The sequence below is a fragment of the Xiphophorus couchianus genome, chromosome 13 (genome assembly GCF_001444195.1).
Source record: "Xiphophorus couchianus chromosome 13, X_couchianus-1.0, whole genome shotgun sequence".
Lineage (NCBI taxonomy): Eukaryota > Metazoa > Chordata > Actinopteri > Cyprinodontiformes > Poeciliidae > Xiphophorus > Xiphophorus couchianus.
Genome location: NC_040240.1, coordinates 962,526 through 989,054, shown reverse-complemented (window position 1 = coordinate 989,054; position 26,529 = coordinate 962,526). Strand labels below are relative to the sequence as shown.

Genomic DNA, 26,529 nt, shown 5'->3' with positions numbered 1-26,529 from the left:
TTCCTGTTTGTATGATGTCATTTATGAGGCACCTCACTTTCCCCCCTGTCAATTACTCGTGTCGAATCGGTTGCACTACACTGGTGTGGTGGTGATTGAGTTGTTTGTGGAGAAATTTGATCAAACATTTAAAAACATTGTAAGATAATGAATGCTTTGTGTCCTTGGTAGGTGGCGGCTACCCTCAATAACCTGGCTGTCTTGTATGGGAAGAGAGGGAAGTACAAGGAGGCAGAACCTCTCTGCAAGAGGGCGCTGGAGATCAGAGAAAAGGTACGTCCTCCATCAGTGGGGTTAGTTTAAGGTCATGTGCTAACGAACCACAAGTCATTGAAAAGAAGGACTTGTCCTTGGACAAGGGAACACATTCACAGAATATTTTCCGTCTTTGACGGGGTTGTTTTAAACAGTGAAGGAAAAATCAGAAGGCCATCCATCATTTTTGCAAGTTACAGTTCACCCCACTAACTAACCACTTGGTGCACATGCACAGACATTTTGAACTTTACATTGTGTACATTGCCGAGGTAACTATATAGATTGATAAAAACTCTCTATTAGAGTATCATGTCTGACCTGGACTCTAACCTCAATTCATCTCGCTTTCTGGGAGCTGACAGCGCGTTGAAGAGTTATAGACAGGATGCTTTGGAGCGCATCCTGCAGGATTTTGTACCGCTGCCTCTCGTTCAGAGGGTTATGTCGACTTTTGATCTCTTCAACTGGAGAAATGTTCCCCGATTTCAAAACTTTGGCTGAGACGACACTTGTAATTTCAGTCTCCAGATCAAAATCAAAATCTTGAGACATTTGATGCAATTCGTGTCCATGCTCATAATTTCATTGTTTCTATGTTTTTACTGGGACCAGTCAGCGGTTTTTAGTCAGAGCGGAAAAAACGCTTCATGCATTCATGGCAAAACGTGGATTCTCTATTCATTTTGTTGAATGTTAAAATGAAATGTAATTTAATATTTCATTGTCATGATTTTACAATATGACAAAAATTGACAGATTTTCTTTGCCTGTCAAAATGATGGACAATGAAAAAGTCTAGCGCAACGTCTGCCTGGGACAAAGCATGTTAATACAACGTATGTATGAATGTATGTTCGGTGCTTTTACATCCAGTCACTATAAATTTAAGTATATTTTACTGGGATTTTATGTTGTTGCGTTTCCAGTGACCACATAAATTGGAATTACAAAAATAAATTTGCTTAATGGAAATGCAGACATTTTGAAAATAAAAAAATATATAATTTTTTTTTTATAAAAACATTTTTGCTGTAGGGTGAGGTAATTTTTCAGCTGTACCAACATTTATGTATGTTGCAAAACTGCATAGGAACACTTTTTGGATCATACAAGTCACATGATTAACAGCTGGATGTTACTACTGCTGAAAAAGACGACAGGAAATCGTACTAGGATGATGACGCGGCTTGTTTTTAATGACTTAATCAGTGAACACGCTTGTTCATGTGTGATTTTAAATACTTTTCTTACTTAATGAAAACGCACCAATTGCGTTTCCATTCAAACACAGAACATCAAAAAAGTTTTGTGTACATTTGTTTTGGAAACACAGCTTGTGATAGATGTTCCATAAAGCAGTGAGTTATTGTGCACACTAAGAGAGAGAGACTGAGAGGTCAGTTTGAGTTGAGATTGAGGAATTTTTGCTCTTCTGCTGCTTTTACTGAGAATATTCTCTCCCACGCTGTTCAATTTACTGCAGCTTTCCTGAGTTGTCAGTGCAGTGTTATGAGTCCTGCAGAGCTGATGACTCTGGAGCGCTTTTGCAGAAGCTCAGGAAAATTCGGCTTCTGCCTGACTTTATGAATAGCAGGAAAGTCGAACTTTAAAGTGGGAGATTTCATTTTTCTTTTCTTAAAGAAATGGCAAATAGACCCCAAAACTGTTCAGAGCATTTCTAGTTTTATATGTACAATAGTGCCCATATTTGCTTGTGTTTGTATGAGCTGATGCTATGCCTTTCTACATCCACACAGTAACTGACGGGGAATAAATAGAGTAGAATGTTGAAATATTTAAAAAATATATAATGTATGACTTCTCAGATTCTATCTGTATATTAAAATAGTGTCTTATCATCTATAAAAAGATGTTAACTTCTCCCCATTAAACCCATTAGTGAAAGTGGCTGATATTTACTTAAAGACACAATGAAAATCTGCTGTAAAGATTGAAGACTTAAAACAGATACTTAGTTTTGTCTGTAGTCTTTTATAACAATTTCCTAACTCCTCTGAGTAATTATTATACTGTCTAATTTGAAGTATTCAATATATTATATTTGATATCACTGCTAATTGTTATCAAAAGAATAGGAAAGAACAATTTCTCAATTTAAAATATTGTATTTTAAATTGTACAAACTATTAAATTCATGCCATTATTCTTTTCAACAAGAAAATAATGTTTGATATTTTTCTGTTGAAAGTTTATTGATGCAAGAACAGAGACAGTAAATAAATAGTAAATAGGTGTATTAATATGCATTGAGGTCCTGGTTCAGTACGTCCCTGGGTTTTAAATGTACACTTCTGAATGCTTTTGTTTCACTTCTATCTATAGAAACAATTTTACTTTGCTCAGCAGTAAACAAAGAGTTTTTCAAATTTGTGAAAATAGTTACATTTTATTAATTTTTGAAAACTTTGAAGAGTGGCTGATAAAGATGTCTCTACACAGTTGGTTTGAATATTTCTAATCAACTAAGGATAATCAGGTATAACCAATAACTGGATAAATTATGTGACAGTAAAATATTGTGTATAATTCTTTTTTTGTTATTTTTGAAGTAGATTGCACTGATGGTTGATTATAAGACATCCTTACACCACTTTGTAGTTGTATGATAATATGTGTCATATGTGTACGAGTTGTCCCTGAATGCACCTTAGAGGTTCGGCTATTATAATGTTAAGTCTCTCTAGACAGTTGAATGCTACTAGATGCAGCAAGTTTTATATGTTCTTATATTTTCAGTCTGATTAGTAATCTGTTCACTCAGAATATATAAAATTAGTAAACTTGTTAAAATTTGAGAGGAAGTATCGATATATTAAGTAGTATTTTCTTTTAGCATACTGGCAAAAAAATCAACCAGATTTATATTGACTCAATGTATTGGAGTTGAGTACATTATTTTTATAGTTTTGTTTTATAAGTATATCAATAATGTGAGCTGTAAGTGGATAACTTCTTCTATGACGCCTACAGGCATATTAAGTCACATCTATAAATGGAAGTGAGAACTGATCTTGCCTCTTGAAAGCATTTCCCATTTTTCATTGGAACATTTGAGCCTCTTCCTGAGTGAACTGCCAAGGGATGTGGTGAAAGGAGAGTGCTAGAGGTTGGGATAAATGACGTGAGGATATGGGATCCAGCACTTCTGTATCACAGGAGGAAGTGTTAGCAGTCAGGACTAAGTTAATAGTGCTAATAAATTTTCTACATCTGAACCACCATGTGGGTTACAGACACTGAAGTGTGTCCACAGTGGGTTGCAAAGCAATCCAGCAGGGTTGAGGCTTTTCACAGACTGGCTCAGTAAACTAACAGCAAACACCAAAGTGGAAAAATAACTTGCTAGCGTGAGGGTTTATTGCCTATCTTGTCTCTGTTTCTATGAGCAACGCAACGCTGAGGGTTGCTGTTTCCTTTTACAAACAGCCGTGTGACACATCCTTACTCTTTCCTTTATAATTTCTCTGCTTGGTGACCCTGTTGACCCTGCCAGCTATGCTGCTCAGCCAGACTCAGAACACACCTTCTGCGATGATGTCAAACTGCCTCGGATGATCCTCACAGAGATTCTCTGATCAGAATCTTGTAGCCAGTTTCAGACTACAGCAAGGGTCTCAAACTCCAGTCCTCAAGGGCCACTGTCCTGCAGTTTTTAGATGTGCCACAGGTACAAAACACTGGAATGAAATGGCTTAATTACCTCTGTCTTGTGTAGATCAGTTCTCCAGAGCCTTAATGACCTAATTATTCTATTCAGGTGTGGTGCAGCAGAGGCACATCTAAAAGTTGCAGAACAGCGGCCCTTGAGGACTGGAGTTTGACCCCTGTGGGCTACACACAGTGGCCTGTAAGCATTGAGATCATTAACAAGATCATCCTGTGTAATTGTTTGCTGATCCCTCACCTTTCTCAAGATCTTCCTCACTGTTTGAGGAAAGATCTTGTATGAAGCCAGGAGTTTCATTTCCCAATAATTGTATGAACAGTTGTTACCAAGGTTCTTGTTGATGGTCTTGGAGCCTTTTGTAATTTTTCTTTTTTTCTCCTTCAACAACTCTTTGAAGATGTAGATGGCTCAAGATTTTTGGTGGCTGTTCTCTCTTTTTAAAGAAAGAAAACCCTTGATGCTTTTTTTCCCCTCAGGTGTTGGGCAAGGACCACCCAGACGTGGCCAAGCAGCTGAACAACCTCGCCCTGCTGTGCCAGAACCAGGGCAAGTATGAGGAGGTGGAGTATTACTACATGAGAGCTCTGGAGATCTATCAGACCAAACTGGGACCAGATGACCCCAACGTGGCCAAAACCAAGAACAACCTGGTGAGGAAGGTTGAAGCTTTTAGGAGGGAAACATTCCAGAGCATAAAATACTCCCGTCTTGAGGCTGAGACTTTGGCCTCGTTGGATCTCTTTTCACTGTAATTCTGATCACAATAACTGGTTCTGTGTTCTTTAGGCTTCCTGTTACCTAAAGCAGGGCAAATTCAAGCAGGCTGAGACTCTGTATAAAGAAATCCTCACCCGCGCGCATGAGAGGGAGTTTGGCTCTGTTGATGGTAAGATTATATAGGATTATCAACTAGATAATAACATATATAGTTATCACAAACAAGTTAAAAGTATTCAACAATCCTTGATCTACCTAAAGAAAATAATTTTCTTAGTTCAGACTTCTATTGCAGTGATTGGGGGGGAAGAAAACAAAACATTTTTTGTTTCGTGGGTATCAACTGGTCAGAGCTGGTCAAGTGTAGAGATGCACCGATTGGATATTATCCATATCGTCCCAATATTGAAGGAAAGAAAAATGATAGATCAGATATTCTATGCTTTGTTCTGTGAGTGGCATCATGTTTTATTATTTATTTTACATTATATTTCGAATTCCTAATTGCTCTTTCTGAACCATTTGAAAGAAGGTTTGTTTAAGTTTATTTTTACATCTTTTACCAAAATAGCCAACCTATTGTTTTAGTCAGTTTCAGTTTCTTTATTACTTATTTTACATTGGCTGTTCTACTCCTAATTACACTGACTGAACAAATGAAAGTTGTTTTTAAATGTTTTTATATGTATTTCAGGGTTCTGTACTGGAGTTAGCAAATACATTTATAATTCAGTACTCTCTGTTATAAAAAAAGAAACATTTGAAATAAATTCAGTCATGTTTTTCTACATCGACCGACACTAAACCTCAGATATATCGGAAGTAAGAAAAAAAAAAAAAAAAAGTGGCCGCTGCATCCCTTGTCATGTGTAAAATTAACCAGTTGTGGTGGCCAGTCAGAGGTCATCTGTAGTTCTGACTGAATTACAGCTGACATAGAGACAAAAATAATTAAAAACTATTTTTAAAGCAACCCCCAACTTCTGCTGTCAAAAGGAAGACAGCTGTAAACAAAAACAACCTTTTACTTTACATGCTCTAGTTGCCACAGCTGATTTTTTTTCTCTCTTTCAGATGAGAACAAACCAATCTGGATGCATGCTGAAGAGAGAGAGGAGCAAAGCAAGGCGAGTTTGCAACACACTGATTCTTAAACGTCTGTTTAAAATCATTTTATTGTTAACGTATTGGGATGTCCCTTAATAGCAGTGGTGCACAAGTTGACAATTTCAGGTTCAGTCTTGCAAGTCAAAGGCTTTTACCTGCCTGTGTTATTGGAATACAACACAGAATAAATGCTGTATGTTCAGGCTACTCTTTCTAAAGAATAGTTTTGTATGTTATTTCACAGGGGAAACTGAAGGACAGTTCACAATTTGGAGAATATGGAGGCTGGTACAAAGCATGTAAAGTTGACAGGTCAGTTTTTCCTCCTACATATGACATCGTCAGCCTGAAATATTGTTTATTATCAAGCTTGTCTTTGATATTCCAGATTCATCCGAGTTGTTCCCACTTCCAAATGACCACAGAACACACCTGAACCGATTTACACATTTTCTTTGAAAGATTTGTAATTTGTATTGTGGAGATGGCTAAAATGAACATGCAGTAAATCAGTAAACAATCACAGTTCTTATTTTATTGATCAACAAAGTGACTTACAAACATTATAATCCTCTCACCGCTTTCCAGCCCCACGGTGACCACAACCCTGAAGAACCTGGGGGCTCTTTACAGGCGGCAGGGCAAGTTTGAGGCAGCCGAGACTCTGGAGGAGGCAGCAATGCGCTCCAGAAAGCAGGTGGGCGGTTTCACTTCTGCTGGTTGATATATATATATATATATATATATATATATATAATATTGAAAATGGGTTAAATATTTAACTTGATGAAAATGCTCATTTTGAGAAGACTTAAATAGAATCTGGACCAGAAATGGTCAGAGAACAGAGCAGGATAGCTCATACTGCAGAACTTTTTCTGGAGAACTATGTGTAAGAATATCCAAGTGAAACTGTAAGTCACATGGCAAAAACCCTTGGTTAGAATATATCAAAACAATATGAGATAAAAACATGCTGAAGTTGTTGCACCTAATATCTTATTCAAGTCTAGATCAGCAAATAGCATGACACATTACTGTCTAGATATTAAAAAGTAATTAATTGAATTACTTTGTTGTGGTTTATAAAATAGTTGCAGTGAAATTACATTGACCTGTTGTTGCAACCCGTTCCATTTTTAAAGTAACCTACCGAGCTCTGTTGTGTTTCAGGGTCTGGACAACGTGCACAAGCAACGCGTTGCCGAGGTTCTCAGTGAACCAGAGGCCGGCGACAAACAACGCAGCCGAGAGAGTCTGACTTCAGACACGGTGAAGTACGAGAGCGGGCCGGACGGTGGCGAGGAAGTGAGTATGAGCGTGGAGTGGAACGGGGTAAGTACAGTACACAGCCCTCAGCACTTTATACCAGCAGCCTGTCAGCTGAAACAACAGCTGATACTCAGCCTCCATCTTTATGGACCAAAGCCACAGTTGCAAATGAGTGAAGGGAGTGAGGATAAAAGCAAAGTACTACAACCATCTGAAAGTTTCGTTCAATCAGCGTTGTAAACTTAACAACTGTTTCTTTTATTAGATTACAATTAATGTCTGTTTGGATGTTTGGGGGGGGGAACATTGTTCAGTGGCTTCTCTCAGTAAAGATGCATACAAAGTGTTTTTTCTAAAACAGAATAGCATTATCTAAAATGGAAACAATTTTACTGTTTGATCAGCTACTTGTGGATGATTTCAGTAGTATCTTACCAATGATGCTGATTGACTGTCGCTGCTGTTTCCATGCTGCTGTTGCAGTTGGGGATTGCTTATTGTAGGTTTATCTCTTACAGAAACTCAGACTTTTTTGGACAAAACAGGCACACAAACATATATTTTAAAAAGATGAAAAACATATCGCTATATAGGTCTGAAGTCGTTGAAAAGATTTAATGCAGTGAAAGCGGGAAAAAAATGAATATTGAATTTTTATTTAAGTGTTATATGTTGTACCAAGTGGGGTTGAAAAGTGAGTAGACAATTTAAAGGTGCCTCAAGGGTTAAAACTCAAGTAACACAAGTTGAATTGTAGTCCTTTAATGAGCCATCAGAAAATCTAAGATTTTTTTATTTTTTGTATGATTTCTGATCTATAATTTAGTAAATTTCAAATGTTGCTCTTTTAATGTTACAGTAACATCCAAAGGTTATAGGACATGGATTTTAATTATAAAACCTTTTCAAAAGGATTATAGTATGTCTTCTATGAAACAGATTGAAGTTTCATCATTTGAGGGGAAAAGCTACTGAACTATTGTGACCACACAAAGCGTTTTTCTTATGATGCATTAATTAGTTATATTTGTGTATATTTATGACAAAGACACAATAACAACAAACATTTAGCATCTTATATTAGCAGTTACTAGCATTAGCCTGGCTAGCCACCTGAATGGACAGCTTACATACAGCTTCCTGTATCTCTGTGCTTCTTCTGACTTCATTCTTCAACATTTCACTAATACTGAAATTGTGGAACTTTCAGTCATCTTTCTGAAATAACTTCCATACTGAAGTGTTGTTGGCTCGATCTGGTAGCATTCAATGGTTTTCTTTATGGACATCGAGACTTTGGCCTTATCCACATGTAGCAAGGTTCTTATAAAAATGATTAACTCCTCCACATTGTTTAAAAAGAAAAAAAAAAAATCATACACTTAGGATCGGTTTAAGAAAAGTTTTCATCCACATGAACTTCCACAAATCCCCGTCTGAGCTTTGTTTTAAACACGCCAACCCAGTAGGGGCAGTGTAACACAGAGCTGAAGGCTTCAGCCAATCAGAATCCTTCAAAACAACCTCAACTTCCTGTTAGGAATTAAACATGACTTCATTTGTGTGGACAGGCGTATAGGTTGAACTGCTTTTAAATAACGTATTAGAAAACATACTTATTAAAACATAAGACAATGTTGATTGGGAATCTTGTCAAAGTATGTTGATATATTGGTGCATTGTTAGTCGCAGACCTTAAAACTCTGTTTTTCCATGTACAGTCAACCCTCGTTTTTCGCGCGGGTTGCGTTCCGAAAATAGGCGAAATCCGTGAAGTAGTTGCCTTTATTTTTTTACAATTATTATACAGCCTAATTAAATACTCTACATTGAAACCAAAGAACAAAACGTGTTTTCAGGCCCAAGCATTTTTTGAAACAAATAGAACACTTTCTTACAAATAACTACAGTAAAATAATAATTGTAATCATCAATACGAAGTACAGTGGGACAAACTGTGACTCGATTATTTCACTGTTCTTCTGACTGTGACGCTGTGGCCTGACTCCGCTCTCTAGTGTCTTTTTCTTCTGAAGCCTGCGGTGCAGGTGTCTGTTTTCAAGAGAAGAACATAGTTATCGGTAGTTGTTGTTGTCGTTCTTTTTTTCTTCTGGGCAAAAATATTTGCCAAAATTTGCCAAGCTGTATATTTAAATACCTTAACGTTATTGGCACACAGATAGAGAAGAAGCGCGGAGTCTGTTTAGCCAATCAGGACGCAGAACACAATGCACTGTGTAGAAAAACTGCACAAAAAACTCTACAAAGCAGCGAGGCTGTGAAAGGAGAACAACGTTATAGCGAGGGTTCACTGTACACACGCAAACAGAAATGCTGTTTTCTCAAATCTCCACTTCTGTTGGAGTTTTCATAAATAATCATTTTTAGTGATTTTAAACTGAGCTTTTTGGATGAAAGGCCAAAATACATTAAAATATATTAGTTTCCCCAGAAATCCGGCTGTGTGTGGACCAGGCCTAAGAGTATGTTTAGTTTAAAGCAGGCCAATCAGTGATCTGGTCCAGTCAAGGATAAAATCATTAGATCCCAGATCTCTGCTAGCTTAAAATGTTCTCTGTTCCACTTTCTAACCCACTAAAACATTTTTCTACAGTAAATCTACCACATATAAACCCATCCAGCCTGACTCTCTGCAGCACAGTCACGTTTCTAACCTTCTGGAGAGTCCGCAGTGTTCTGCTTCCAGTCGCTGCAGTGACGCTACATGTGGATGTAGACTTGGCTGTAAATTGCTGCTGCTTCTGCTGAACTAGTCCTCTTGCATAGCAACGGTTGCCATAGCACCCTGAACAATCAATGAGCATCAGAGCCACCCCTGGTCATGACTGTGGGAGTGTTTCTAGAGAGGCTGCAGCCGAACGATACACCTGAACCCAACTGAACTTCAGAAGGGATTGGTTTTGTCTTCATTTATACTTAACAGAAAAAAATATTCAACTGAATTTATATTATTAATAGATGATGAACTGTTGATTTACAATACATTATTGTCAAACTTGTTACATTTTTATGCCTGTACTTCACCATCTATCTGCAATTTCACAACCATATTTTGGTTTTCAACTTGTCAAACAAATCGTTTCCTCTTCAGTGCCTCTACAGGCAACTGTGAAACCACTTCTAACCTCTAATTAATAAATCAAACTGAAAAATCTTTTCTGACTTAACCAGGGCTCTGTACTGTACTCCTGCTTGATGTTCTCTATCTGTGTGCATTGTGCTGCATGAGTCCATGCATTTGTTTGATGTGCTGCTTTCTGAGAACGAAAACTGACTTTTCTCCTCATTTTTTTCATTGTTTTTGTTTTTGTTTTTTCTACTTTGTCCCTAAACATATTTGCAGCCAGAGAGAGGAAAAAAAGAAATGGCAGTACATAGTTTATCTCTTTTTAGCTCTACTTTAAATACAAGAAAAAAATCAGAATTGGAAAAAATGTCTAAGTTAATAGCTTAATGAGGGGGGTGACATTTTTTAATAGGTTAGTTGAGCAAAACAACAAAACAAACTCTTATATCTATTGGCAAAATAATTCAACCCCCCGATTCAGCAGAGCTCTGGCTGCTCTCGTGTGTTTTCTTTATTCCTCTCTTGTTTTTTTTTTTTGTTGTGCTTTAACAAAGTTCCACCGCCTTAATAAAAGTCTCTCAGCTGTTTTCCAAATTCAGGCACAGGATTAAACCAGCACAGTTGAACTGTTAAACAGCTCCACCTAGTGGCCAAACCTAAAAAATGCAGTATTTCGTGATAAAGTAATAGTGGAAAATGGAAGTCAGACCTCGAGAAAAGGTTTTCTAGACAATTGAGGAACCTTAGACCCATTTGTGGAAATGAGACCTGCTGTACTTGCACAAATTGGGAAAATATCACATTGTTTACCATATTGAATGACATAAGTATATATTTCGATTTGTGCCTTTTGTTTTACTATTTCTTTTTTGTTTACCATACCATACCATACCAACTTTATTTATAAAGCACTTTAAAACAACCACAGCTGATACAAAGTGCTGTACATCAAAACACAACATAACAATAAAAAAGCATAAAATAAAAACTTATAGTTTAAAAACAATAACATACAATTTAAAACTAGATCCCGCTAGAGTTGAAAGCCAAATAAAATAGATGGGTTTTAAGACGAGCTTTAAAAGTTTGATGTGTGTACAGATCTAGTGCTTCCTTCCACTGTTTGGTGAACAGAGCTTGTGTCTGATTAGTGTCTACTGCTGTTTTTGTTTCCCTCCATCTGCCTGCTTAGCTTTGCTTTTGCAACTTTTGCTCCATGTCTCATGTGCCTTTGTTCCTCTACCTGTCACTGTTTATATTTCTTTCTCTCTCTTGTCTTTCTGCTCTGTCTGGATGGCAGCCTTAACTCCAGATGCCTTGTAATGGTTCTAAAAACTTGTCTTCTGCATGATGGATGCCTGGCCTCACCTCGCCTCCGCCCCTCCAGCTTTGCGGTTTTCTTCAATTTCCGGCTCCAACCCCCTCCAACCCCTCTCTCTTTTTTTTTTTTTTTTTTCCTGGAGGGATTCTTCACACCACTCTGATACCACTCTGACGCCCCTCTAACCCCACTGAACCGTTCATCTGCTGTGGGTGGTGGGCGACCGCTGTGACAGTATGTCCATAAACATAGCTGTTCTGCCCAGGAATTCTCTTCATTTTGGCCTGAACTCCAAAACAATGAGCTTATTGTTCAGTTACTGTTCCTCGCAAAAGTTTTCATATTTCTGCAACTTTTTCTCCTTTTGTCAGGATACAATCATAAAATTCAGTGTTGTGATCTTTGGAGGATTGCAGGAGAGAGACTAACACAAAGTAGTGCATAATTGTGAAATAGAATGAAAAGATAAAGTTTTCAAAACCTTTTACAAATTAAAATCTGAAAAGGGTGGCAATTTTTTTTTTTGATTCAGCACCCTTTACTTTGATATACACTAAAAAATATGTATCATAGCAACCAGCTGCCTTCAGAAGTCACCTGATTAGTTGGTACATCTGCTGCACAACATCCACAGTGAATCATGGTGGTGGCAGCATTATTCTGGGTAGACGGAAAAGAAATGGCTGGTCAAAGTAAATGGACAATGACTTGTAAACATGTGACCAAAGATCTACATTCAGATGTAGGACTGCAGCTAACAATTATTTTAGTAATTGAGTATTTTATCAGGTATTCGGATAAAGAAATTGGCACATTATTCAGATTTTTCATTTAAGACCTTTTAGGCCTATTTTATACTAGAAATATGTTAAAAAAAAAGGCAAATAAACAATTCAATTCTCTTCTCAAAATAAGAAAATAAAAATTTTATTGCCTAAAATTTAATAACACCATTCCTTTAGTGAGCACTTGATCATATGTAGCAAATTTACTATTTATTTGACTTATTTTACTAATTGACTATTTATTTTGCGGAGTTGGTAAGAAAAGCTGTTCTGATAATGACTGAAGAGAGCGGGATACAAAAAATACATGGAAGCTACTTTGTGTTGGTTTATTGCTTTAAAACTCTAAAAATAAGAAAAAGGTTTGTGATTGTAACTTGAACAAGTTATAAGGGGGAATGAATTCTTTTGCATCACATTTAAATACGAATTGCTAACGTTGTTAGCTGTTTAGAGCTCCACAGAGCTGTCGGATGGTTGTTCTAATTCTTACAGGTTGTTTCTTACGACACCTGTGTAAGTATATGCAGTTTTATGGAAACATGGATCTCATTTATCAGAAATTAGTTTGGACAAAAACCTTAAAAGAAATGCTGGTTTTTGTTCAAAAAGCAGGTTTTCGACTATATCAAAAATAATCAGGATCAAGCATTGGATCTGCTCCTCTGTCATTAGTCGTGTTTGTAAAAACGGAGCCGACCTGAAGGCTTCACGTCCTAATGAAACAAAACTGTACCAAAGTGGCAAGGACGAAGAGAAATAACACAGATGAGAAAAGAAACATTATGGCTGATGTTGATTTTCCTTTGGGTCAGAATGAAAGGGAAACATTTGGATGTTCAAAGATATCAGCTCCTATTAAAATCCACTACAGTAATCTTAATGTCTTATAAAAACATAGCCTGTAGATGGCATTATGATATGACCAGATATCCCAGTCAGAGAACACACAGTAGATGTTATTCAAACTTTGTCAAATCCATTTAAAGCATGTCACCAGGTTATGATATCCTGCGGTTCTAATGAACTGTATTATCCATTTTCTGTTGACAGAAATAACCCAAGTAGTGACTAAACACATTGTAAATAACAGCATCAGCATGATCAGGAGCAGCGTAGCTTGTAGTTCTGCACATCTAGGTCTCACTTCCTGCCACAGTAGCCAATAGTTTGTCACTTTGTGCTCGTCTGTTTACTGGGAGGTCAGGGGTCAATAGAGCATCTGAATGGCAGCTGGTTTTCATGCAGGAGGAATTAAAATGCGGATTTAAGAAAAGCTGCAAGTTTTTTATTATCATTATTTATTTAACTTAAAACTGTATTCAGATAAATTCAACTGAACAAAAGAGTTTCATCTTTACCGTCTGTGTATCTATCTTAGGGTTGGTAGTGAGAAAGTGATGGCATTTGGTGTAAACAAGCATTTATTGTTGCATTTCCTGAAACTTTGGGGTTTAACTAGCCTTTTCCTCAGCCTGTCCTCGACTTCTGCTACTAATATTCTGTGTCCTCTGTCTCGTTTGTGCATCTCCCAGTTTCTTTAACTGCTAATAAAACTTAATCTCTCTGCTTTACCTGAACCTGTGCCTCTTGCCTCTTTGTGCGTTCCTTCTCTGCTTCTGTGTGCCTTCGTGACCGAATGAGTTTCTTGCACCACACAGCAGCAAAACACTTTCATATCTCACTTTCCCGTGTCCTTTTTCATTCCACATTTTTGTAAATTATCTTTGAAATTGTCAATCTTCATGTTCCAGAGGTTTACTGGGTAGCTTGGTGTCCAGGAGTTCACTAACCTCAGTTGACTTCTTGGAGACATTGGGTTTGTCAAAGCTATAGTCTAGATAGCCTGAGATCAAAGTTAGCTGTACTTTACAACATGATCAAACTGTTTTAGGTTAAAGCAGAAAAGCCTTTATGCTTCAGAAATAATGTAGCATAATTATCACAATTTAACTAGTCATTCTTCTCCAATATTGACAGATAGACTCAAGGAGTTACCAAGGTAACCACTAAATTTAGTGCTAGATTTCAACTGCTTGGAGCAAAGAATAATATGCAGTCCAGAGAAAAAAATATAACACCGTACAATCACATATGTGTATTACAATAACACAGAACCTAGAAACTGATCACCCAACAATGGTTTATTGGTAAGGGTGCACCGATAAATTGACCGATTGAAAAATTGGCCCTGATTTTCTTAACTTTGGGTGACCGACTATCGGCCGATCTTAAACCCAGGACAGTAACCTCCACACGTGGTGCGTCTGCTCCACCAACTGCGCCACCCAGACCTCTACTCCTGTAAAAGTGGCTATAGCAGATTTTCAGAGTCAAAATTAAACCTACACATTAAAGTTCCAGCTCTGCCTTGTCAATGAGTGTGCAGATACGTCAATCAACATCAGTTTGGGCTTATTTTGATGTTGTTTTTTGATCTCACTGCAACACTTGTTTGTCTGGTATAAAATATTGTAAAACTGTTTTGCATAAAGTTGTAAATATGTAATTAATTATATTGGTGTTTTACCAGTTCATCATATTAGTGCACCAAGCTTTGATCGTTCTTTTCTTGGACATGAGAGATGCACAAAGCAGAAATTTGTGACCCATGTAAGATCACCAAGTTTGACCTATCAGTATCAGACGATTTCACTTTAGTACATACAAATGCAAATAATAGAATTTAAAGTACATTTGCAAGCCGATGGTTATTCATGTTGGGATCTGTGGTGATGTCAGTGTGTGAGGAAAGTGTTGCTGCCAATAGCTGTGTTTCCATTACAAATGTGTGCAAATCTTTGTCGATATTCTGCTAATGTTGAAAAAATACAATTTTGTAATTGTGTTTTTTCCTGAAGGACCCCGATCCGTCCCTGAAGGACGGATCGGGGTCCCTGAAGAGACACGACTTTCCATTAAATAAGAAATTAAATTAAAACCACACATGAATAAGCTTATTCACATAAGTCATTAAAAATCATGGCAGCAATAGATGTAAAGAGTTTTTCATAATTCAGCCTTGGTGCTAGCATTCATCATCTATCAGCCAATCAGAGGCGACGTCGGCATCTCATTCAGGCGTTGGAGCAACTTGGGGGCGGCTATGTGGCGCTTTGTGGAGATTATAGTTGTGATTTTACAGAAGATCTATGAATTCAACACGTTGGAATGACGCACACCTTTTTATGACCCGTGTGATGCTGTGAGAGCTCTGATGGAGGCAGCTGTACATTGTCCAAAAAACACAAAAACATCCTTCTGCTACTTCCTGTAATAGGAAGTATTACAGTTTTACTTCCTATTACTACATCCTGTTATAGGAAGTAGTATTTTTCTCCATTAGTAACGTCCAGCTGTTGATCACATCACTAGTGGTATGTGAAAAAAGTTTTTCCACTGCAGAAACATACATTTCAATACAGCTGAAAAACCACCTGATCCTAGGGCAAAAACATTTTATTCATAAACGTGAGTTTTTCAAAATTGGCCTGTTTCCATAGAGCGGATTTATTTTCATAGTTTCAATTTGCATAATTTTATGGTCAATGGAAACACAACCAGAGCGACCTGGTAGGCCTTAGTCACTGAACATCATCCGATTCCAGTCACAAGCCAGTTTTTCTTGGTGCATCTCAATTGCAAACTAAATGCTGGTCAAATATGAACGTCCTTAAAATCTGTGCATATCTTAGAAAGTGGCGTGAGTCAGGGTAAGCCTGTGATGTGTCCCACCAGGACGGATCGGGGTCCCTGAAGAGAAGCGGCTCCTTCAGTAAACTGCGGGCGTCGCTCCGTCGAAGCAGCGAGAAACTGGTCCGCAAGCTAAAAGGCGGCAGTTCGTCACGAGACGGCGAGCACAAAACCCCCGGGTAACTATCAGCAGCTCTAGAGTCCTGCATTAACTGCTACAGGTGGCTCCTGTCACACACTGGAGCCTGGAGGAGCAGGCTGGCTGGTGCGCTAACCAGAACCAAAAGAAGCGAACTCTTCTACTTCGCCGGTGGTGAAGTGGTGTAACTCTGAAGCTGTGTTTGCACACAAGTGTTTTTAGGGACTCTTGTCCCATATGCAATTATTACTTTCCCCCCTACATTTCTTTATAGGTGTCTTATCTACATGAAACAGAAACAAACTCTGACTTCTGCAAAGTGCCTTTGTTTTTGGTAAAAACAGTTATTTGTTTAGGTGAAAGTGGGGTGAACAAAGTACTTTTAGAAGTATTGTAAACTAGTATATAATATCTTTTATAGAAACGTGCAGTATTGTAAAAAGAACAAATTTAAAGTGGTATTTACATCTGGGGTCATTTTGTAACATTAAAGAAACAGTTAATTCTCCAGATAGAAAATATGATTTTAGAGAAAAGCATAATTAAAAAGGGTGCTGCCCTAATGGAAACACACATCTCGAGGAATTTAACACATTTCCAAAAGATTATGTTTTTTTTTAAAAATCCACTAAATCCTTATATTTTATTTAAGGAACATTTGCTATTCTCTTTTTTTATGTATGAGTTCTTGCATTTTCTTAGCACTTGCACTGACTGATACACAGCCCTTAAAGTGCCGATGGTAAGAAATCTTTAACCTCCGTGTGTAAGATCTTTTTTTTTGATTGACTTGAATGACGGAGATTTGAAACCTGCAAGTCGGACTTTAATGGCTCCGTAAACCAAACCTGAACATCTTCACAGTGAAAAACCAAAGACTAACGGATAAATGGAGGGAAGGTTTTTCTACTGGAGGCGTAGCGGGCCGTGTCTAACTACTAATGTCTCCCAGTGATTTTTCCATCGCACTTGTTGTGCCCATGGAAATAATTTCCAACTAATCATTCCATCTATTCACTGCATTTTGTGGCTGAACTGTAACTTGTTCTGGACTTTTATAAGTCTATCTTTTTGTTATTAAATGTCTGCATGGCTGTCCTGTGTAGAATAAAAATGTATTTTATTTTTCATTGTTCTGTTTTTCTTTTTTTTTTATTATTTATGAATAAATTTTTATTTCTTCTGAATGTCGACTTGCATGCCTCATCTTTGTTCTTGCTGGTCTCTTGTGTTCCTTGGTGCTGCTCTTCACTGGGCCTCATGATGGTGACGGACAGGATGTTGGTGTTCCTCATCACCATCATGACCGACTCACTGATGTGTAACGTCACTGCAGAAACATCTTTAACTAAATAACTCCCCTTTTATTTGTTCTGAACAGATATCACGAATGTATCAGTTTTTGACTCGTATTTAAACCAAAATAATTACAGACTTTCCATTTTTTAACCGTGTTTAGCATATCTACATTAGCGATTAGCCCACTTAGCACAGCTAGCTAGCTTGGCTAAGTTTCCTTATGTATACCCCAGAGAATGTGCATAATTCCGTCGGCTTTAATCTTTTCAAAACACTTCCAATATTCAGAACTCCATGTTGTTCAACGACAAAGACTGCATGTCACAAGAATAAAAACAGAGCAGCTTTGCTTCACTCCGGTTAGCCTGCCTGTTACCTGCTGATGCGTTTTCCCCATTGGAAAATATCAGCGCCACGTGGCAGCATTTATTCATGGTGTGTTGTCACTGGTCAAGGTTGCTCATTAAAATTCAAAAGATTCTGGTCACCTGACAATTTGTCTGTTTATCTATATTTGAGTCTAATGTTTAAAAGTGGAGTAGTTAGATTTCTGAAAGAGAAATTGAACTACGGTTATTACAGTGAAGCTGCTAATGTCGACATTGGAAAACCTGTTTGACTTTTTCTACTGGCAGTGAAAGTTGAGCCTCGTTCAGACATAACATTATGTGTTTCAGGCTATTTAAGAAGGAATGTGCATCGTAAAGTATTTTTAAAAAATACTAAACCTTTAGAGTATTAAATGCACTTTCAGATGGACGTTTGCTGCAGTGACATTCACATAAAACTAAGTTTTATGCTTTATGTTTTGAGTGTGTGTTGAACTTGCAGTGTGAATGTCTTGGTGCACAACATAGTAAAACTGTTTCTTAAATCTTTTTATTCACTGCAAAAACATAAAATCTTACCAAGTATGTTGGTCTGTTTTGTAGAGCAAATATTATAATTCACTTGAAATAAGACAAAACTAACGTGAAAGTAACTTTTCAACAAAATACAGGAAATTGTTTTAAGTCAATATTCCTTAATATTGATGACAAGTACTTATTGAATTGGCAGATTATTTCACTTATCAGAGAAAGATTTTCCCATGTTATAAGTGAAATAATGTGCCAATGAAACTAGTACTTTTTAAAATCAATATTAAGGAATTATATATATATTTTAAAAAATCTTAGTTTTGTCTTATTTCAAGTGTACTTGGCCAAAAATACTTGGTAAGATTTTGTGTTTTTCAGTGTTGGTAACTAAGCACAGATCAGTAGCTGGTTTCACAGTTTGGTCTGCCAGACCAAACTCAATCTGAATGGTCAGTCACAACTGCTGTCCCATCAGTAAAAGGCAGAATAATCTGACTTTTTTTTCTTTTCTTTTTTTTCCCCCAATTTTACACAAACATGCAGCCCAAAATGTCATAACTGATGTCTAACAACACACACACATTGCTGAATTTTCCATCAAATTAACAAACTAAATGTGTAAAAAAAAAAAAAAAAAATTTGCAGATTTGCGTCAAGTGGTGCTAACATTGTACATGTCTAATCTGAATACAGAAGATCCGATACATTATTGTGGAACTAACCTTTTTGTGACATTATCATTAACCCTCATGTAACTCCACTGAGTTTAAAAGCTCATGGCTGACTTTCCACCCCTCACCTCTGACCCCTGACCCCTCACCCTGCCTCTCTGCATGTGGGAGCAGCATGAAGCGGGCCAGCTCTCTGGGGGTTCTTAACTTGCCGGACAAGCCTGCCAGAGACCACTACCAAGTAAGGAAGCCCGACTGTCAAAACATTGGTGTTTGCAGTGAGTTCTCCGGTTTGTTTTTCTAACTGCTGTTTTGCCAAAAGCTTTCATAACCGTTAACGTTTATCACAATTATTCATGTTCCATTTGTGTTACTATATGTGCTGTCAAGCACAAAGTTGTGCATAAGTTAAGTGGAAGAAAGATGATGCGTGGGTTTTTGCCTTTTTGAAAAAAAACACACCAAATATCAGAGAAGTGTGGAATGCATTTGTATTCGCCTCCCCTTTTAATAAGATACCCCCAAATAAAATCCAGTGTGACCAGTCTTTAAGGTAGTAAACAATGTTTAATTTAATGTTAATGTTATGGGTGAAGCAGGGTTGTAATAGTTTTGTTTTTTTCATTGTAGTTTAGTTTTATTTCTTGTGATTTTTCTTTTGTCTAATTCAGTTAGTTTAAATTAGTTTTTTGAGTATTTTTGCTAGTTTTTATTCATTATTGCTAGCTAAATATTACTTAAAGTTTTTACTAGTTAATTACATTTTTTATTTTATTCAAGTTAACAAAAATGTTTTCTCATTTTTAGAAGTCATTAATTGTAGTTAACGATAAAGGCCTTGGTGGGAAGGCATCAGAGGACATTAGGGAACAAACAGCAGACAGGTGGGAAATTTTAAAGCGTGATTAAGTTATATATTAACAGCCTGTATTAACTTTGAACATCTCACTAATCACTGTTCAGCCCATCATCTGAAAATGGGAAGAGTATGTAAGACTACCCAAACATGGCTATCCACCAAAACAGGCAGGTTACCTTTGCCCCTGATTTGGGATATTTCTCTTATTGTGCACTAACAAGTTGGGTGTTTATGGGGAAATGGCAAGGAGACGACTATTGCTTATATAAAGCTAAAAGGTTTTGCTATAAATTTGCCACAAACCATGCAGTGTACATGGCAAACATGGAATTCAAATTCACTAATACTTGGATGCCAAAGGGAAATTAACACACCAAACCAAGTGTGAAACCAACCAAAGTACACAGTTTCAGTTTAGGTCTCAGCAAAGTTTAGCAAACTCTGTGTAAAAAAGAAAAAAAAATTGAAAAAGAAAAGTCATTTTGTAAACTATATAATTTAAATACCTAAATTTAAGACATCTGTGCATCAGTTTCCTTGATGGACAAACGAGTTTTGAATCTTAATGGAATTGTTTAAATAATTATTCTCATTTTTGCATCAAAGCAAAAGTCACTGAACTCTTCTGAAATTAGGGAACAAAAAGCTTGAAAGAAACACAACGATAACGCTGTTTAATTGTTATTAATCAAATATGCGAAAGTTAGTTGTTTTTTTCTTGTGGTGCATTTAAAGAACTAAGGGGAAAAAAGGAATTTGAAGAATCTGATTCCTTTTCTTCCTCCACCCAGATGTGATCAAGGTTAAACTAGTTAGACTGGAGCTTCTGTTCCTCTTTACCTGTGGAGCCATTTGAATAAACTTGAGCCAAATATGAAATAATTTTCCTCCATTGTGACGACAGTGAATAAAGCTATTGATCCAACCCATAAAATTAAGATCAAAGCTAATTTGAAGGGTTTTATTGTTTGTTTGTTTTTTTTAGAACTTTATGCATGTATTTATGCATTTGCTCGGGCAATAAAATATCATTTATCAAACAGTTGGTCCATATTTCTGATAATTCTGTGAATTACACTTTGATGGTAGAACAATTTTTTTTTCATGACAAAACAACCCAATTCTGATTTTACACTTTGGTGCGAGTTGTAGATTACTGTCTGTGATTGGAGCAACTTGACCCTGGATGCTGCAAGAAAAGGGAAGACAGAAAATTAAGATTTTAAGAAAACTATTGTGAGGTGATCAGTTGTTTAAAGTGGTGGAAAAAAAAACCACACCTTGTTTTCAATTCTTAAAAAGTGGAAAAGAACTGAACCCCCTTTTTCTCCTGTATGTCTCTCTCTGTTGGTGTATATATACACTGCTCAAAAAAATAAAGGGAACACTCAAATAACACATCCTAGATCTGAATGAAAGAAATATTCTCATTGAATACTTTGTTCTGTACAAAGTTCCATTTGCACAACAGCAGGTGAAATTGATTGTCAATCAGTGTTGCTTCCTAAGTGGACAGTTTGATTTCACAGAAGTTTGATTTACTTGGAGTTATATTGTGTTGTTTAAGTGTTCCCTTTATTTTTTTTGAGCAGTATATATATATATATATATATATATATATATATGTTGTTATTTCACTAATATCACTGATCTGGCACTGAGCTCTGACCCGTCTCTGTTTCCGTCAGGAACGAAATCATCGTTTAAGAAAACATCACGACCTGAGTGCCAGCCAAACCGATCTGGCGCATTGAAGGAAGTGAACTACCACCTCTGACCACCGGACTGCCTTCGCTGTAAATTTCTGTTTGTAGGAAAGCTTCGCGCGTTCGTCGCTCTTCAGCATCGCAACGCAAAGTGCTCACTGGACGGCCTCTGAACTCTGACCCCACTGCTGCAGGTTTGAGCTCCCAGCAGGAAGCCTGTGCTCCTGTCACTGCGCATCAGGGGTATGAATGTACAGCGCTCTGCTGCATGTGTGTGTCTTGTGAGAAAGCTCATGCTACATCAAACTGTTTCCTGGTTTTAGTGATATGAAAAATATGAATTATGCTGGAGTTGGTCTGAAGGCGGACACAGGCGCAGGTTTTACTTCACCAAGCTGCGGCTCAAAATGAACTCCCCCGTTTCACCGAGAGAAACTGAATGTCTAGTTACCGCTGGGCTGAAAGCTCCGTTTTATGAAATGATGATGTTGGTAATGAAACAGCAAAGCAACTCTGTGGTTTAGCAGCCATTTTCTACAAAATACTGTCTGAAATGAGTCACCTGCCATCAAAACGAACAACGTTTCTCTTGGAAATGCTATGTTCAGATTATGATTATTATTATTATGCACTGTTCCCTTTCTAAAAATATCCCTAAATTAAATAATTAATTAAGCTTACAGGGGCAGTATTATATATTTTCCGGGCACATAGCGCTATGCATATATTAAATATGACTAAAGAAATTTGACTTTGTATTTAACGTCTTGAAATTGGGCCTCTGTCTCTTTAAATACGCCTGCTTTTTCTGAAACTTTGCCTTCAGGAAAGCATCACAACATTGCTCCTTTAGCAACATTTTAACCAGTGTTGCACTGAGAAGTAACTCCTAGAACAAGCTCAGCAGATGCTCAGTTCCACCAGGTGTTTGCTAATTAAATCTGGCTAGTCTGAAGGAGCTGAGTGGGGGGCTGGAAGCTTGAAACTTTTACAACTGCAGCTCTGAGGAGGAGCTCTGTCCTCGAAGGCGGAGCTAGGTCCACCAAGTTGTTTTTGCACAGCTGCATGGTTGCCATGGAGATTAAAGCGTTTCTTAAGCATGCATAAAAGTATCAAAGCAACACTCCAGATATGTTATTGACGAGGGAATAACATTATATCATAATATAAAGCATAAAAAAGTCTATTTTACATAATACTGCCCCTTTAAAGGAATATATTCAGGATTTTTTTAAAGGTTTTGTTGAAATGTTATAAACAATTAGCATTTGTTTTCTTTTATGCCAGTCTTGGCATTGCTGGCATACCATATAGAGAAGCTGGTTGCCTGCATGTTTCCAGGACATATTTGCTCTACAAAAATGAGATGTGAAGAGTGAATCCTAATGGCGTTTTTAAATCAAGACTCCATCTTGTAACAAAGCAGGCAGAGCACACTGAGGTGATAGCAGCCTGGTTGTTTGACCTGAAAGCGTTTCATTTGTGTCGGTGCGTGGGTGTTTGACGTGGGTGGTGTTCAGAGCTGCGTGGTTTGTGTTGGAGTGGGTTTGACCCCTGGAGGTGCACAGATGTTAGTTAGACCCCAAGTCATCCCCACACCTCCATTCCCCCAAAATAACAGTCTTAATATTATATCAGCTTTGGTGTTTGGTGTAGCTGTTAACTTCAGTCTGTGGTATCTACTCTGGGTTTATGCTAAGACAAAACATCTACAGAGTTATGCTTAAGCCCGAAATTATTCTCACTCCCTTCCGATTTAGTTTTGAAGCAGCCTTTAAATTTTCCCACCACGTTTCTTCTGACTGGAAGAAATATTGACGTTTTGGAGTCCCAGTCGGAATGTGCAGGGACCTTCAGGTTGGGGTGAGCCATCAGTCTCAAACACCTGGAGCTCATTAAAACATTAAAATTGCAGTGTAAACACACATAAAGCCGGTTAGCATCTCTAACAGTTGCTAACCTTTACAGATTGCTGCACCATCAATCAAGGTTTTTCCATTCAGTGTTGAAATGGGGTACATATTTTTTTACAAACACAATGTGTAAAATATGTGGTAATATAAAATATGTGAAAATATTTGTTTTTTTCAGAATCAATACCCATTTTAAATAGTTTTACCTACTGGGAGATTCTGATCTCATTTCACATCAGAAAAAAACCCTTTTTGCTAAATAAAAACAGTTTTAACTCGGACTCTGACAGGGGTATTGATGAGTTTGGGCTCAATCATATCTACCGCAGGTAAGATATTAACTACTTACAAGCTTTTAGTAGGAACCTGTTTAAAAAAAAAAAAGCAAATATTTGTTCAGTTAGGTTTTAATGTTACTCCGGTGTCCATAGAAACACGATCGCTCCAGAATAGCTGAAGATTTTTATGACTGACTGGAGAACTTACAACTTTAAAATCTCAACAAACCAGTTAAGTGACCCAAAACCTGTACATGAAACCTAACAAATGTCCAAAGTTTGTCTGATAAAATATTTGCATTAGAACATGTCTGCCTTCCCTGTGCAAAAAGGAGAAAAGCGACAAAGAAGAGCATGATCTAATTGTTTCGAGTGTCTAAGTTTAACCCTAGCTCCTCAGCTAGCTCTTCAACTAGCTCTCAGGTCAGATTTGAGTTTATGAAGGGACAGAAAATCCACTTGTATTTGAAGGACAGAAGTTGAAACTTGACTGGCCTCATCTCAGCTGCTTCCTCTTTAAAACGTTCTGTTCTGTGTTGATTAAAGTTTTAGCTTCTGATATATGAAGTCCTGTGTTTACATTTTTGTCAATGCTGTTTTATGTGTATTTATCCATGCTGTGTTCTGGAAAATCCTTATGTTTATGCAAAAAAAAAAAACAAAACAAAAAAACACTTCATATTTATTCACGCTGTCACCTGGAACTGAATCAACTGGAACGTGACAGTTGAGGCTAATTTTACACAATTTGAAATTATTTATCAGTTTCTCCAACAGTACCAGTAGAAAGATCTCCAGTTGTTCTCAATGTCTGATCCGGACAAGTCTTTACTTGAGTGAAGTGCAATTTATGAAAAAGATTTAAAGATGATTTAAATTGTAAACGCAAGATTTCAGTGTGTATTCTGATGCTTTCATTCCAAGAGGTTTATAGGAAGAAAAAGTTCCAGTGATGTGTGTTATGCTAGTCTGCTCTGCTTTAATCGATTCAAGCTTCCTATACCATTCTAATTTAATGTGTAAAGATCATTTTGAACCAAAGCTGTTAACCTTTGATTAAACGTTCCAGCCTTCCTGAGCTTTTCTCTCTGCTTTTGTTTTCCATGAACAAACCTGTGTAGTGTACACCAGGTCGATAAACGCACTGTTCCTTTAAACAACATCCAGCAATTAAAAACCTTGCTGCGTAGCCCTGCTAGATGCTTTGAATTAAATTCATAGTCAAAAAACTTGTATTAAATTGAGTTGTAACCGTAGGAAAGTGACATGACTGAAATATCAAAAATGACGGAAATCAACGGCTGTCAAAGTGAAAAGCAAATATGTTGCTCACAGCTAAGAGCTGGTCCAGATTTTTGAGGGAAAATATGAAGTTTTCAGCAACAAAGATAGATGTAAAAAAAAAAAAAAAAGAACTTTGTAAAAAAAGAACAGAGTAAAAAGAAATTACTCTGATTTCAGCTTTTGCAACTAAAGATGCTTATCAAGAAAACTGAATTTCATAGAACACTTTAGAGTTTACATGAGCCACAGACCTGGACTGCAGGTAGGTTAGTCAAGCAAACACTTTGTAAAGTTAAACTGATTCTTGTCATGCATGGTGTAGTTTCTCATTTAAGGTTTTAAACATATTTATTAAAACTAGTATAAAGCTAATCTGGGAAAACAGGTTAGCTTGATGCTAGCACACATCGCTGCAAACTGAGAACTAGACGTCTACGTAATGTACATATCGTAATATAAGAGAAGCTCTGCTATGGAGGAATATTGCTGCTATTCCCTCAGTGGGAATAGCAGTAAATTGGCTCATCTGCAAACACAACCATTGATTGAATGGATCAGATTTCATCGCTGATGAAACAATTTCCTTTAAAATCTGGCCTCAGGTCTTAAGATGCTGTCCTGTATTTAGCGCCAACATCTTCCCACAGCATGATGCTGTCACCACTATGTTGGGGTGGTTTGTTTTAAATAAAAGGTTTATGAGTGACTTGTAGATAAATGAATTTTATATACATGTATATATATATATATATATATATATATATATAAACAAACATTTGTGTAAAGGACTTTTATGAAGAAAATGAAGTGCTAGAGATAAAATTGGTTTAAAATGTACTATAAAAACAAAACCATAAATTGAAGAAAATCACACAACTTTAAGTAAACACTACCAATCAAAGCTTTAGACATGTATCTGAATGAAGCTAATTCATTTTGGTTTCATTACTTTGTTCCTTGAAGTGCAAGATTGGGAGGAACGTACAATAAACAGCAGGATCATCGTGTTTGAATTTATTGCTGATATTATCTAAACCACACAGGATCAACTTTGTACGAACAGATTCAAACAAACAAGTAGCAATTAAAGCTTACATTACTTTTAATAATAAAACATGTGACATGAAATTCTGGCTTGATATAGTTCACATTTCTTCTTAGAATAGACTGAGCCTTAAGACATACTCCACACATTTTCATCATGGTTTTAGATGAGTATTCCAAAATAAATGTTGAAGTCTGTTTGAGATTGTCTCTGTTGGAGGAACACCCAGCCATGTTCACATGTCAGTCTACCTGCTGAGTCAAGCAGAAGATGGGGAACTTAAACCAGTCAGACAGTGCTAATTATTAACAAGTATTAACAAACTGAAAATCAAAGCCAATGTGACTTTTGACTGTCATTAATATAACTTTATTTGCAAAATAAATGTTTATTAATTGCTTTGTAATTTATCTTCATTTACATTTTGAATGAACTAAATTGTTCACTTAGCTAACACTCCGAAACAAATGCTTTTTGTCGTTTCTCTCGAGTAGATTGTAGTATGTTTTGATTCCTAGTGGACACAAACAGCCCACTCGTTCACAC

The 26,529-nt window shown here is 37.0% G+C and overlaps 1 protein-coding gene across 8 annotated transcripts in view; it reads left to right on the top strand.

Annotated features, from left to right (window-relative positions):
- The window catches only part of klc1a (kinesin light chain 1a), a 37,587-nt gene extending 15,556 nt beyond the window's left edge, over positions 1-22,031 (top strand). For 2 of the 8 annotated variants that reach the window (XM_028035800.1, XM_028035801.1), the window contains exons 7-16: positions 172-273; positions 4,423-4,596; positions 4,733-4,832; positions 5,738-5,790; positions 6,015-6,082; positions 6,359-6,467; positions 6,944-7,105; positions 15,975-16,108; positions 19,073-19,139; positions 21,446-22,031. In XM_028035800.1, coding sequence (XP_027891601.1) covers positions 172-273; positions 4,423-4,596; positions 4,733-4,832; positions 5,738-5,790; positions 6,015-6,082; positions 6,359-6,467; positions 6,944-7,105; positions 15,975-16,108; positions 19,073-19,139; positions 21,446-21,511 — 1,035 coding nt within the window. In that variant the 3' untranslated portion in view covers positions 21,512-22,031. Of the gene's footprint in view, positions 1-171; positions 274-4,422; positions 4,597-4,732; positions 4,833-5,737; positions 5,791-6,014; positions 6,083-6,358; positions 6,468-6,943; positions 7,106-11,430; positions 13,817-15,118; positions 16,109-19,072; positions 19,140-20,903; positions 20,999-21,445 lie in introns of those variants that run through there. The other 6 variants (XR_003597823.1, XM_028035802.1, XM_028035803.1 and 3 more) reach the window with 6 other exon arrangements.
- The last annotated feature ends 4,498 nt before the right edge of the window (positions 22,032-26,529 follow it).